Source organism: Miniopterus schreibersii (genome assembly GCF_964146895.1).
Source record: "Miniopterus schreibersii genome assembly, chromosome: 8".
In the NCBI taxonomy this organism is placed as follows: domain Eukaryota; kingdom Metazoa; phylum Chordata; class Mammalia; order Chiroptera; family Miniopteridae; genus Miniopterus; species Miniopterus schreibersii.
The window spans coordinates 30,734,484-30,747,999 of record NC_138109.1 but is presented as its reverse complement, the minus strand read 5'-3'; the positions used below and the strand labels follow the sequence as shown (position 1 = coordinate 30,747,999).

Here is a 13,516-nt window from a genome sequence, read left to right as displayed (position 1 = left end):
AAGTGTTTATATTTTGTGCAGCCCTTCTACCCTTCGCTGATTAGCTCAGAAGAAACAATATGTCAAGCACAATGTGTGGCACTCAATGGCAAAATTGTGACTTTTCACCCTAAAAAAAGATAATTGACATTTTAAAGTAAAAATGACGGTAATGTATCAAGGGGTTTATAAATTATGTAGAAGTAAAGATATGAGAATACTAAAAAAGAACAGGAAAGGGAAATTGAAGTATATGGTTGTAAGACAAATTCTGTGTTATTTGAAGGTAGACTCTGCCAAATCTGCATATTCTAAACTCTAGATCCATCACTAAAACAGTGAAGCACAGATAATATTAAGCCAAGGGTTGAAATGAAGTGGAATGCCTAAAAGTACTCAATAAATTCAAATGAAGGTACAAAAAGATGATAAAAGAAATAAGAAAAATCAGATAGGACAAATAGAAAAATAATAAGACTGTATGGATCTCAAACAAGAAAGAGCTAAAGGAGTTTATCACCACCAAACCAGCAACGAGACTTCTAGAAGAAAGAGGAGGAGGGGAAGGAAGGATAAAAAATATAAATAAGATGGCAATAGCTACATACTTGTCACTAATACTCTAAGTGTAAATAGATTAAATGCTCCAATCAAAAGACAGGGTGGATGGATGGATAACAAAACAAGACCCATACATATGCTACCTATAAGAAATCTACTTTTGGTCAAAAGACACATACACTGAAAGTAAAGGAATGGAAAAAGATATTTTATGAAAATGGAAACAACAAAAAGGTGGGGTAGCAATACTTATATCAGACAAATAGACTTTAAAACAGAAACTATAACCAGAGACAAAAAAGGACCCAGCAGTTCCATTTACGGGTATTTATCCAATGAAACCCAAAACACTAATTGAAAAGACATATGCATGTCTGTGTTCATTGAAGCATTATTTACAGTGGCTAAGATATGGAAACAACTTTAAATGTCCATTGATGGGCAAATGGATAAAGAAGAGGTGGTACATATATACAATGGAATATTACTCAGCCATAAAAAAAGAATGAAGCCTTGCCATCGTTGTGGTTTTGATTTGCATTTCTCTAATGATTAGTGGTTATGACAGCTTTTTTGTACTTTTGGCCATTTGTATATCTTCTCTAGGAAAATGTCTCTACAGGACCTTCACCCATTTAAAAATTAGATTATTTGGTGTTTTTATTTAAGAGTTCTTTATATATTTTGCATATTAATCCCATACCAGATAAATAGTTTGCAAATTCAGTGGGCTGTTCTCGATGACATCAGCATATCTTCACAATTTACCAAGTAACATATGGCGCTACCATAGTGGCTGTGCCATTTTGTGTTAAGATCTTTGGAGTCAGGAAAATCCAGATATGAATACTTTCTCTGCAACTTACTGCATTCTAGCACTTAACTGCCTCAAATTATTTTGGATGTCCTTGAAACCATTACTACTGTCTATTAAGAATCTGTACTGGTCAGGTACTATGCTATTACCTTAATCAATATGTATTGCCTTAATCAGTGCAACTCAAATAACCAACATTTTTTGAGTCCCTTGTATTGAACACATACTAACACAAAATATTTTCCATGCCTTATGTCATGTAATACAGCAAACCAATGAATTGTTGGTACTCTAGTTATCATCCCCACTGTACAGAAGAAGAAATTGAGACCAATAGAGAACAGTTTTTAAAATGAGGAACGCAGGTTGCTGTCATGCTTCTGGTTTTGTTTTCTATTTTCCTCTACCTGTGAAACAAAGGATTATTTGTTTTCTATGTTACCCAAACTTGCTGCAAAGAGTAACTGGGACTTTAACCTAAAATCTGTTTTTGTTTGTCCTTTAAGAAATTTTTTTATGTTATGGATGCTAAGTGTTTCCAAGAGTCTGAGTGGGCAGTGTCAGGGTGTCAGGTGAAGATAGGTGTCTAAGAGGAAAGCACTGGGGAGACTTGCAAGAGCATAAGCCCAGTTCTAGGCAAGTACAGCTCTAAAAATAGCAACCTTAGCCACAAGCAAAAAGGCAATATTTATATGTATATTTATATTTGGTATAAAAAAGTATGGCTCACCTTTCTACCATTTCCATAAATAGTATAATCTTTTGTCAACAGTGACATTTTTGAAGGCCAAAGTTGATAACAATTTATGCTTTTAAAATATTGAACCAGAATTCTTTTTATGATGTTTAATCACTATTCCAAAGTGTCCAGATAGGAATTTTTTTAAAGAAAGTACAAAAATATAATTCAGTCCATGAAGGGTTTGCTTGTAGCATTGCTTACTTAGGCAGCTATATTTCCACAGAACTTATGTAACATAAGCTATTTCCCCTCTTCTATTGCTTTATCACATAGAATTATTTTTTCCCCTCTCAATATATAACTATCAGCTTTTTCAGTATTCAGTCACTTATAATTGGAATTGAATTATGTGTTAATCTAAAATTTTAGACCAGCACCAACCTAACAAAAGCAGACGTATGAAATATTTGTATATTTTGACTCAACTACCCATTTAATAAACTTTAGTACCAGAAATTAGCTGATTGATTCATAAGTAGACTTGATTCCTGATAATTTGTGGAGCACTGGGGAAATTGTGATTCCTCACTGTTTCTCATTAGCATCATGTTTATCTTTGCCTTTATACCTTTTAGTCTTTTGTCTTTATAAAATAGAATATTCTTGCCTTTGGTTTGGCTCTCCTTCACAGTCCAGTCATACTTCAGCTTGGTTTAAACCCAGTTTTTCTTCAAGCTGGGTTTAAGACTCATCTCTCTTACAAAGCTTTCTCTATTTGATCCAATACCATGTTTTGTTTTGTTTTCCTTTTCTGAAAATCTGTTGCTTTTCTCTTTAACACAATTTAAATTATGTTCTAAATTATTGGCTTTATTTTTTTCAGCTGCTTTCATTGATGTTATTTCCTTTCATCCTTGGACCCTAGGGGTAGAGAAGATAGGCATAATTTTAGATGCAAAAACTAAGAATAGAGGTTTTTGGTTTCTTCAAGATGAGACTTCAATCCAAATCTTCCTTCTAAAATCTGCTTTCCCTATACTATAATGGCTGAGATTTTATACTTGCTACTCATACCATATACTGAGCACATATAGTTATTATCAGTTGATTGGTTTAAAATAGATTGTTTCTTTTCAAACCCCAATCACTGATATCTATTTCTTTAAAAAGCTATGCAAGCCCGGCCGGGAGTGGCTCAGCGGTTGAGCGTCTACGTAGGGTCCAGGCGATCGGGGTTCGATTCCTGGTCAGGGCACATGCCCAGGTTGTGGGCTCGATCAATGACTCTCTCATCATTGATGTTTCTATCTCTCTTCCTCCCTCTCCCTTCCTCTCTCTGAAATCAATAAAGATATATTAAAAAAAAAAAAGAAAAAAGCTATGCAATTAATTAACTACCTAATTAATTGTGGAGTCTTTTATCATAACTAATGTTGAAGCCTGAGTTCTTCAAATGGCAACATGTTGTTTGATCAAGATTTGAAGTTTGGATTATTGAAATTTTTGTTATTCACTCATCAGATACGTTTGATATGAATGCTAGCCCTAGATAAGAACAAATGTTGATTTCATTATTTTGTTAGTAATATTCAGTCTTTTCTTCTTTATACAGGAGAAATTAAACAGATTCTAGAAAATGAACTCCAGATACCTGTGTCTAAAATGCTGTTAAAAGGCTGGAAGACTGGAGATGTGGAAGACAGTGTGAGTTTCTTATTTACTTGTTTGTTTCTTATTATTTTTAAATTATAGTTCACATTTTATATTATTCTATAATAGTTTCAGGTATACAGCATTATGGTTATCATATACTTTGCAGAGTGGTCCCTCTGATATATCAGGTACCCAACTGGCCCCATATAGTGTGAGTTTCTCAAATTGCCAGCTGTGCAATTGACTAAGTGATGTATAAAAGTTGGGTTTTATTAATGTTGTTACATAAGGAGTAGATTTGGCAATAATTTAGTTTAAGAAATTAGCAATGTTTTTCAGGATAACACATATTTATGATAAACCGACAGGTTTAATGGAGTTCAGTATATAAATGAAAACACTAGTATGTTTTTCCCATTTTTAACTAGTTTATAGGAGTTAGTTTGATATTCTTTTGAGAGCTTTTACCTTTTTCTCAAATCTCATAGGGTGTCAAGTGCTCTGGAATAATAATTTACTGAACAGCTGTTTATTGGCCTGAAAGAAGACATACATGGTGTATACGTATATATCAAGTATTGATTATAGAACATATGCCCTGACCTGGAATTGGACTGGCAACTTCTTGGTGCATGGGACAATGCTCAACCAACTGAGCCACACTGGCCAGGGCCAAAGTGATCCTTTCATATCAATCATATCACTCCAATAGCTTCCCATCTTATTCAGAGTAAAAGTCAAAGCCATTACATTAGCCTAAATAATTCAACGCATATCTTCCCCCTACCATTTCTATTACCTCTCTGATCTGTCTCCTACCAGTGTTTATTTGGCTTCAGTTACATTGGATTCCTTGTTCTTTTTATATATATATATATATATCTTTATTGATTTCAGAGAAAGGAAAGGAGAGGGAGAGAGAGAGGTAGAAACATCAATGATGAGTCATTGATCGGCTGCCTAGACCGCAATCCGGGCATGTGCCCTGACTGGGAATTGAACCCCGATCGCCTGGATCCTAGGTCTACACTCAATCGCTGAGCCACGCCTTGCCAGGCTGGATTCCTTGTTCTTTATTAATAATTTTGCCCAGCTGTTGCCTTTGCCTGAAATATTTTTTTTTCTATGTATTCTCATAGTTTCCTCAACAACTACAAGTCTTTGCTCAAATGAGAATGACTCTGATCACCCAATTTAAAGTTATGTAACTCCCTATCCCCATACTCTTCACCCCTATTTCCCTACTTTGTGTTTAATAGAAAAAAATTATGACTTTCTAATACTCAGTTATATAGATTACTTATTTTATTTATTTCTACTAAAGTGTAAACTCTATAAGATCAGGGGTTTAAAATTGTTCTGTCCACTGCTATATTCTTAGTGTTTAGAATAGTCCTGGCACAGAGTAGGTAACTCAATAAATATCTGTTGAATAAATATGTATGTCCTGGGTTATGATGTAAAGATGTAAAATGTGTTTCTTAATGTGTATTGCTGTCAAAAAATGTTTGAAGTATATTAGCAAGTATTTACCATCAAGTTGGGAGTTTGAAAAGTATGTAGGAATCTTATGGCAAAGAAACTTAGTGAAATTTTGTATGGTTATCAAGACAGTAGGTCAGATGTAGCTCAAGAGTAATTTATTCACTCCAGACAGAGTGCTTTAACAGAAAAATTCTCTGAAGTAAGAGTTAAGCCATTTAAGTGACTTAATAGAGACCTCATCCAAGTCACTTCACGTCTCAGGCTGCAGCTCCTCACCTGTAAAGTCATTGGGTTGAGGTGCTCTCAGTGATTTTTTTCTAGGTCTAATGATCTCTGAAAACCTACATTGGTAATTTTTGCTATAATGCTCCTGGAATGAAGTGCATATTAGTTGCAAGGATATACTTCTTCAATGAAGATTTTAATGAGTCTTAACAGTGTTATCTATTTATAGCCCTTCATGAGCTACAGAATTTGTATTTTAACATTCATATTTATGCTAATTTATGATGTGTATGATAGAAACAAGGTTATTTCGATTCAGTAGTTGTTCTGCACTTACCCTATTTAGGAAATTGTCAAAAGATAAAGTCAAACTATAGCATTGACAGTTTTTTAAGAACTATAGGAAAAAAATTAATAATGTACAATTGGCACTCATTTTGTGTTTTTTTTTTCTTTTTCAGACGGTCTTAAAGTCGCTACATTTGCCAAAAAACAATAGTCTTTATGTTCTTACACCAGACTTGCCACCACCTTCATCATCTAGTCATGCTGGGTAAGGTGCTTGCTTTTTCTGTAAATCTGAAATGAAAGTTTGCTTGTTAATTATAATGCTTTAAGCTATATATAAATATCAAAGTCAAGTCAAAATCTTGTTGAAGCTTTAACTTACTGACAGCTATTAATTATATAAATTTTCAAATTATATGGTGTGGATAGTTTGGTTGGTTTTGGTGGTGGCACATTTTTTCCAAAGAAAATATTTAGCAAAATACCATTATGTAAAAAATAGTCAAAAGTGTCATTTCTCTGTTTGAAGGGGAAGAACTAGAGTTGGAGGGAAGAGAATGAATAAATGGAATTCCAGCCTATTCCATGGCTAAAGAAGGTGTACCTTTGATGAAAGTTCATTGGGCTTTGCAGAATACAACTTGAAAAACACTGATATAATGTATTTTATATTTCTGATATTATTTCCTCCCAAAATTACTGTGCTCTGGAAGGCAACTTAGGCTAGACGATTGATTATTTACTTATTTATTTACCTGTTTATCAAAAACTGTGAAAAGATCACATATTTAATTTTTTTAGATTCCCATCCCCCCACTCTTCTCACCTTTGGCAACCATCAACTTGTTATCTATATCTGTGGGTCTGTTTCTGTTTTATTTTGTTTTATTTATTTGTTTTGTTTTTACAGATTCCACGCATAAGTGAAATCATACGGTGTTTGTCTTCTCTGATGACTTATCTCACATAGCGTAATACCCTCTAGATCCATGTATGTTGTCACAAATGGCAAGATTTCATTCTTTTTTGTTGCTGAATAATATATATGTACCAAATCTTTATCTATTTATCTATCGATAGACAGCTAGGTTGCTTCCATATCTTGGCTAGTACTAGTAATGCTGGAATGAATAGGGGTGCATGCATCTTTTCAAATTAGTGTTTTTGTTTTCTTTGGATAAATATCCAGAAATGGAATTGCTGGATTGTATAGCAACTGTATTTTTAATTTTTTTAAATTAAATTTTAAGCAGGAATCTCCATACTGTTTTTCATATTGCACTACCTTACAATCCTGCTCATGATGTACGAGGCTTCCCTTTTGTCCAAATCCTTGCCAGCACTTGTTATTTGTGGATTTATTTATAATAGTCATTCTGACCAGTGTGAGATATCTTGTTGTGGTTTTAATTTGCATTTCCTTGATGATTAGTGGTGTTGAGCATCTCATCATGCGTCTGTTAGCTGTGTGTGTGTGTCCTCTTTGGAGGAATGTCTATTCAGATCCTCTGCCTATTTTTTAAATTAGATTGTTTATCTTTTTGGTGTTAAGTTGTATGAGTTCCTTATATATTTTGAATATTAACCCCTTATCAGATATATGATTAGCAAATATTTTCTCCCATTCAATAGGTTGGCTTTTCATTTTGTTGATGGTTTCCTTCTCTGTACAAAACCTTTTTAGTTTGATGTAGTTCCATTTGTTTATCTTTTTTTTCTTTTGTTTTTCTTGCCCAAGGAGACATATCCAAAAAGATATTGCTAAGAGGAGTGTCAAAGAGATTGCTGTCTATGTTTTCTTCTAGGAGTTTTATGGTTTCCAGTCTTAAGTTTAAGTCTTTAATCCATTTTGAGTTTTGGGGGTTTTTTTTATATGGTGTAAAAAAGTGGTCCAATTTCATTTTTTTACATGTGTCTGTTCTAGTTTCCCAACACCACTTATTGAAGGGACTATCTTTACCCCATTGTATATTCTTTGCCACCTTTGTTGTAGATTATTTGACCATATAAGCAAGGATTTATTTCTGGCCTCTCTATTCTATTTCATTGATCTGTGTATCTGTTTTCATGCCAATACCATACCATTTTAATTATTCTAGCTTTATAGTATAGTTTTATATCAGGGAGTTTGATATCTCCCACTTTGTTCTTTCTCAAAATGTCTTTAGCTATTGGGGTCTTTTGTGGTTCCATATAAATTTTAGGATTAGTTCCAATTCTGAGAAGAATGCCATTGGTATTTTAACAGGGATTGCATTGAATCTGTATATTTGTTTAGGTAGTAAGGACATTTTAACAATATTAATCCTCCCAGTCTATGAGCAAGGTCTATCCTTTTATTTATTTGTATCTTCTTCAGTTTCTTTCTTCAGTGTCATAGTTTTCAGAGTACAGGTCTTTCACCTCTTTGGTTAAATTTATTCCTAGGTATTGTATGCTTTTTGATAAATGGGGTAGTTTTCTTAATTTCTCCTTCTGATCATTCATTATTGTTGTATAGAAATGTAACAGATATCTGTGTCCTGAAACTTTATTGAATTCATTTATTAGTTTGACTAGTTGTTTGGTGGAGTCTTTAGGGTTTTCTATATATAACATCATGTCATCTATAAATATTAAGATTGTTTACTTATTCTTTTCCAATTTGTATGCCTTTTATTTCTTTTTTGTCTTGTCTGATTGCTGTGGGTAGGACTTTCAATACTCTTGAATAGAAATGGTGATAATGGGCAATCTTGTTTTGTTTCTGATCTTAGAGGAAAAGCTTTTAGCTTTTCACCGTTGAGTACAATATTAGCTGTGGGTTTGCCATATAGAGCGTTTATTATGTTGAGGTATGTTTCCTCTATACCCACTTGTTGAGAGGTTTTATAATAAAAGGATGTTGAATTTTGTCAAATGCTTTTTCTGCATCTGTTGAGGTGATCATATAGTTTTTATCCTTATTTTGTTAATGTGATGTATCCTGTTGATTGGTTTACAGATGTTGAACCATCCTTGCATCCTTGGGATAAATTCCATTTGGTCATGGTGTATAATCCTTTAAGTGTATTGTTGAATCCAGTTTGATAATATTTTGTTGAGAATATTTGCATCTGTGTTCATCAAGGATATTGGCCTGTAATTTTCTATAATATAAAATTTTATTAAGACTTTCTCTCTGTTTGGAGTAGAGCATCTCATTCTTTCTTCAGTTTTCAGAGTGAAACTCAGTACATTTATAGAATGAACAAATTAATGTTTAATTATATATTGTGTTGTTATTGCTAGATGAAGCAAACTGATCTGAAGTGAATGATTATGCTAGTGTTAGAGTCATAATTTTTGTGAGTACAATCTCATTTCAGAACTATATTTGAGTTGTTTTAGATATTTATAATTTTTATACACTTTTTTTTTTTTAATGCAACTTGTTGATTTTGTGTGGTAGAGAGACCTGTATTCCTAAATTTTTGAGTATTGTCAAACTTTTACCCACCATTTACCTAATATCTTTATTATTTATGTAGTGGAAGGAAAACATTTCTGTTGTTCTCTACGACACATCTCATAGAACACTTCTGGCCACAAAATATGTGTTTTTTTGTCTTTGTTTTTTCACACACCAGGCAATTCTTCAACACCCACTGGATGTTCTACAATTTAACTAAATTCTGATACTACCTATATGTAGATAGCATCAGACCCAACAGGTTCATGGCTCAGTCCCACAAGGCTGCCCCCCACATCAGTTCAGTAATTGCAAGTCTAGGTTGTCACCTGTTTCTGACCAACTATAATTGGAGGTTTACGTAACTTCCATTTTGGGTTTGATAATTTGCTAGAATAACTCATTGAACTCGGAAATGTTCCCTATTTACTGTTACTGATTTGTTAAAAAGCATATTTTAAAGGATATAAATGAACAGCCAGATGAAAAGATACATAGGACGAGATTCAGAAGGATCTGGAGCACAGGAGCTTCTGTGCCTGTAAAGCTGATGGTGTGCCCCCCTCCTAGCACATGGATGAATTCTTATTCCCCAACTGGAAGTTCTCCAAAATCCTTCAGTTAAGGTTTTTTGTTTGTTTGTTTTTATGGAGGCTTTTTTACATAGGCATGATTGACTAAGTCATTGGCTGTTATTAGTAATTAACTCAGCTTCTTGCCCCTCTTCTCTCCTCATAGGTGGGAAAAGGGGGATGTGGATAGCATCTAATCACAAGGTTGGTTCCCTATTAATCCCCATCCTGAGGGGTTTTCTAAAAGCCACCTTATTAACAAACTCAGGTGTGGTGAAAGGGGCTTGTGAGTAAGAAAAAACTCCTTGCTCCTTTCACCTTTATCACTCTTATCACTTAGAAAATTCCAAGGGTTTTTAGGAGCTCTATATGGGGGAAAAACCAAGTAGAAATTACTGAACTAAAAAAAGTTAAATTTAATGTAATTGTATTTGGTAGTCCTTTAATAGTTTGTTTTAGGTTAAGAATTTAAAGATTTCTCGGGTTGCTCCTTACCCTCTATGTCCAGATCATATGCTAGTAGGAAGTTGAATTTGCATACTATCACAAATAGCCAAACAGTATTTGTAGTCCTGCTGTTTATAGTAATGTCTATATAAACACCAGATAAGATTAAGTTAAACAAAGAGTTATAGATATGGTTCTTTATGTAGTCAGGTAGAACATTATTTTCTAGGTTTGTTAACCAAGTGTAATCACTGTCATCAAATATGTAATCCACATAATTATAAGCAGATAGGAGATAATATTGGTTGTAATCTATTACTTTCCAGTAGCATGATTAAATGGATTTATCAAAAAGTCTTCCTGGGCTAATGGAAATGTTCTTCATTGCCATGTGGCTGACCTTAGTTTGATTGCCAATTGCTCAATCCCTAGGCAAGCAGGAGCCTACAATGCTTCTGAAATGCAGTGTTTATTGGAAAATGAATCTTCATATAGCACTAAAGTAGTCTTTTCTAGTTGGTTTTGTAGATTTTTACCAAGTTATAATGATGATGTTTTCTGTGTTGGAACAATAAGAAAAAGAGAAAAATTCAAAGTGGAACAAAAGACACAAAGCACAGAGTAAGTGGGTGATGGGAGGAGGGGCATGTAGAATTTCCTGCTGATGAAAAAGTCATATTAATGAATATTTTATTAAGATATAACTAAAAAGCAAAGGTGTATTTATTTTAGTTTGTTAATATATCTTTCTGTAAAACTAGACATTTTTGTGTGTGTGATATATATCTTAAATTCTGATTTCATAGGAGACAAAAAACAAAACAAAATTTATGCAGAATCTTAAAGGCTAATGGTAATAATTACTTTTAACTTGTAATTTTTATATTGTGTTTCACCAAATAAAAATAATTTTTTGACACCTTAACTATATAGTGGAGTCCAAAAATAGTTCCCTGTTGAGTTATATATAGCCATCATGTTATCAAGTATGGTAGACAGATAAAATTGCTGTGTACTAAACTTCACAATGACTTAATTTGATTTGTTTTTGCAGAGTTTTGTTATACTTGGTGAATTCATAGAAAACTTATTTGTAACTTATAACCTAATTTATAATCTAAAAAGGAGAAAATAAAAGGTAGTTCTGATTTTTAGTGTTATATTTGAGAATTGGCAAATGAATGGGAGAGCTCTGAAGTTGGTAGAGAAAAATAGGAAAGTTTATGAACATATTTTCCCATCCCTGTTTTAGTATCAGATTTGGGATTTTTTTTTAATCCTCACCCAAGGATATGCTTTTTTTAAAATTTTTTTATTAGCGAGAGAGAGAGAAAGAGAGAAACATTGATGTGAGAGAGAAACATCAATTGGTTGCCTTCCATGTACACTCCAACTGAGAAACATCAATTGGTGGCCTCCCATGTACACTCCAACTGGGGATTGAACCGAAACCTAGGTATATGCCCTGACTGGAAATCAAACCTGCATCCTTTGGTTGCACAACCTTTAGTGTATGAGATGACACTCCAGCAACTGAGCCACCCGGCCAGGGCCAGATTTGGGATTTTTTTTTTTTTTTAAATATATCTTTATTGATTTCAGAGAGAGGAAAGGAGAGGGAGAGAGAGATAGAAACATCAATGATCAGAGAGTCATTGATCAAGCCTACAACCTGGGCATGTGCCCTGACTGGGAATCGAACCCCGATCGCCTGGATCCCAGGTCGACGCTCAACCGCTGAGCCACGCCCCGCCGGGCTGGGATTTTTTTTTTAAATGGTATATTTTATTTAGGTCTTTGGTTTGATGTTTAATTAGTTTTATTGTTTTATTTCTCTGAGATGAGTCAGTGGATGTTGGCAGTGGAGGGAAGCTGGATAATAAACTGCCGGTTAATTGCAATGCAGAACTATGGCAAAGTCCTGCTGGTATATTCTACCATTCCATTTCCAGTGTAATGGCAAACATTAGGTTCTTTCTTTATAAAATACCAGTTTTCTCAAACAGACTAGACAGCATTGGTATTATAGTGCCACTCTTAAAATTTATTATAACCAAATTGGGAAAGTAATATGATTATTACCTGTTTTGCCAGATAAAAGACATCACAGGGTATAATGAGAAAAATTTTGGATTGTAGTCCCAACTTGGCTAGGGGCTTATTTTTTTATTTATAAAATGGGAAGCATTTTTTTTAGTTTTCAGCGTGGTTGTGAAAATTTAGTAAGCAGGAGTGGTATTATATGTGAAAGCACAAATTTCAGAGAACAATAATTAAAATGATTTATTTATGCTAATAAATACCAGTAGTAATACTTTTTATTCAACTTACTTGATTTTTATAACAACCCTGTAAGGATGTAAGGATACTTCTATTTTATAAATGAGGAAATTGAAGTGTTTAAACAAAGAGTTTTGTAGACTGTTCAAGGTCAACAATAAATACGGACTCTGAAGTCTGTATCTGACTCTCCATCTACAGTAGCTTTGAAATTCTTGACAGAAAAATGCAATGCTTTATTCCAAAGATGCCTACTTTTTTGGAGGCTGATCTTTAGGATGAGATTTTTTTAAAATCTTTTAACTTATCATTATATACTCTTTGAAAGGCATTTATATGCATTATTTCACTTATTTTAATTCTTTTAAGAATATTCATAAAATTTTAGTATGTTAATTCACTTTTAGTTACAGTACGTTATTGATCATTTAGTAAAATATAGATGTATAAGAACATGCTTTTAAACTGTTTATGGACAAACTGCTTTATTCCCAAGGTTTGGTGAGAACTACAGATACAGAGAACTGTATCATAAATTATATGCTATAAAATTTTTTTAAACTTGATTTTACTTGAAATTATATGCTATAAATTTTTTTTTTAACTTGATTTTATTGCCACTAGGGGGTGCCTGGTAATTGAGTCTTATTTTGGATTTACAACTTCTTTCTGGGGAAAAAAAAAAGCCAAGAGCTGTAAAATTATGATATGAGCCTCCTATAATTGAATTTTATTTAGAATTATTTTAAAGTAAATTATGTTTTTCAGAAAACAGAATGTCAAGTTTTTTGAGAATTTAAGAGCAAATTCTTAAATCATAATTTTTATAACAGTTGAAAAGCATTTAAATATGCTTTGAAAAGCACCTTAAAAAGCATTTAAAAGTACTCCTATGGCACAGCTTCAAATTGTACTGTAAATCATGGTAAAATTAGAAAGGGGGAAAAAACCTGTTAATTATGCATGTTTCATATTATTATAGGAAAGATTCAGTCCATCAAAGATTTATTGATTACCTACTAGATAAAAACAAGTTCTGTTCTCAAGGGGCTTAAAACCTATTCATTAAAGACATTAGGCTTTTTCTTAATTCATCT

The 13,516-nt window shown here is 33.2% G+C and overlaps 1 protein-coding gene across 1 annotated transcript in view; it reads left to right on the top strand.

Moving 5' to 3' along the window:
* The window catches only part of FAF1 (Fas associated factor 1), a 272,216-nt gene that overhangs the window by 74,904 nt on the left and 183,796 nt on the right, over positions 1 to 13,516 (top strand). The window contains exons 5-6 of the mRNA XM_081143762.1: positions 3,652 to 3,743; positions 5,864 to 5,955. Coding sequence (XP_080999888.1) covers positions 3,652 to 3,743; positions 5,864 to 5,955 — 184 coding nt within the window. The remainder of the gene's footprint in view (positions 1 to 3,651; positions 3,744 to 5,863; positions 5,956 to 13,516) is intronic.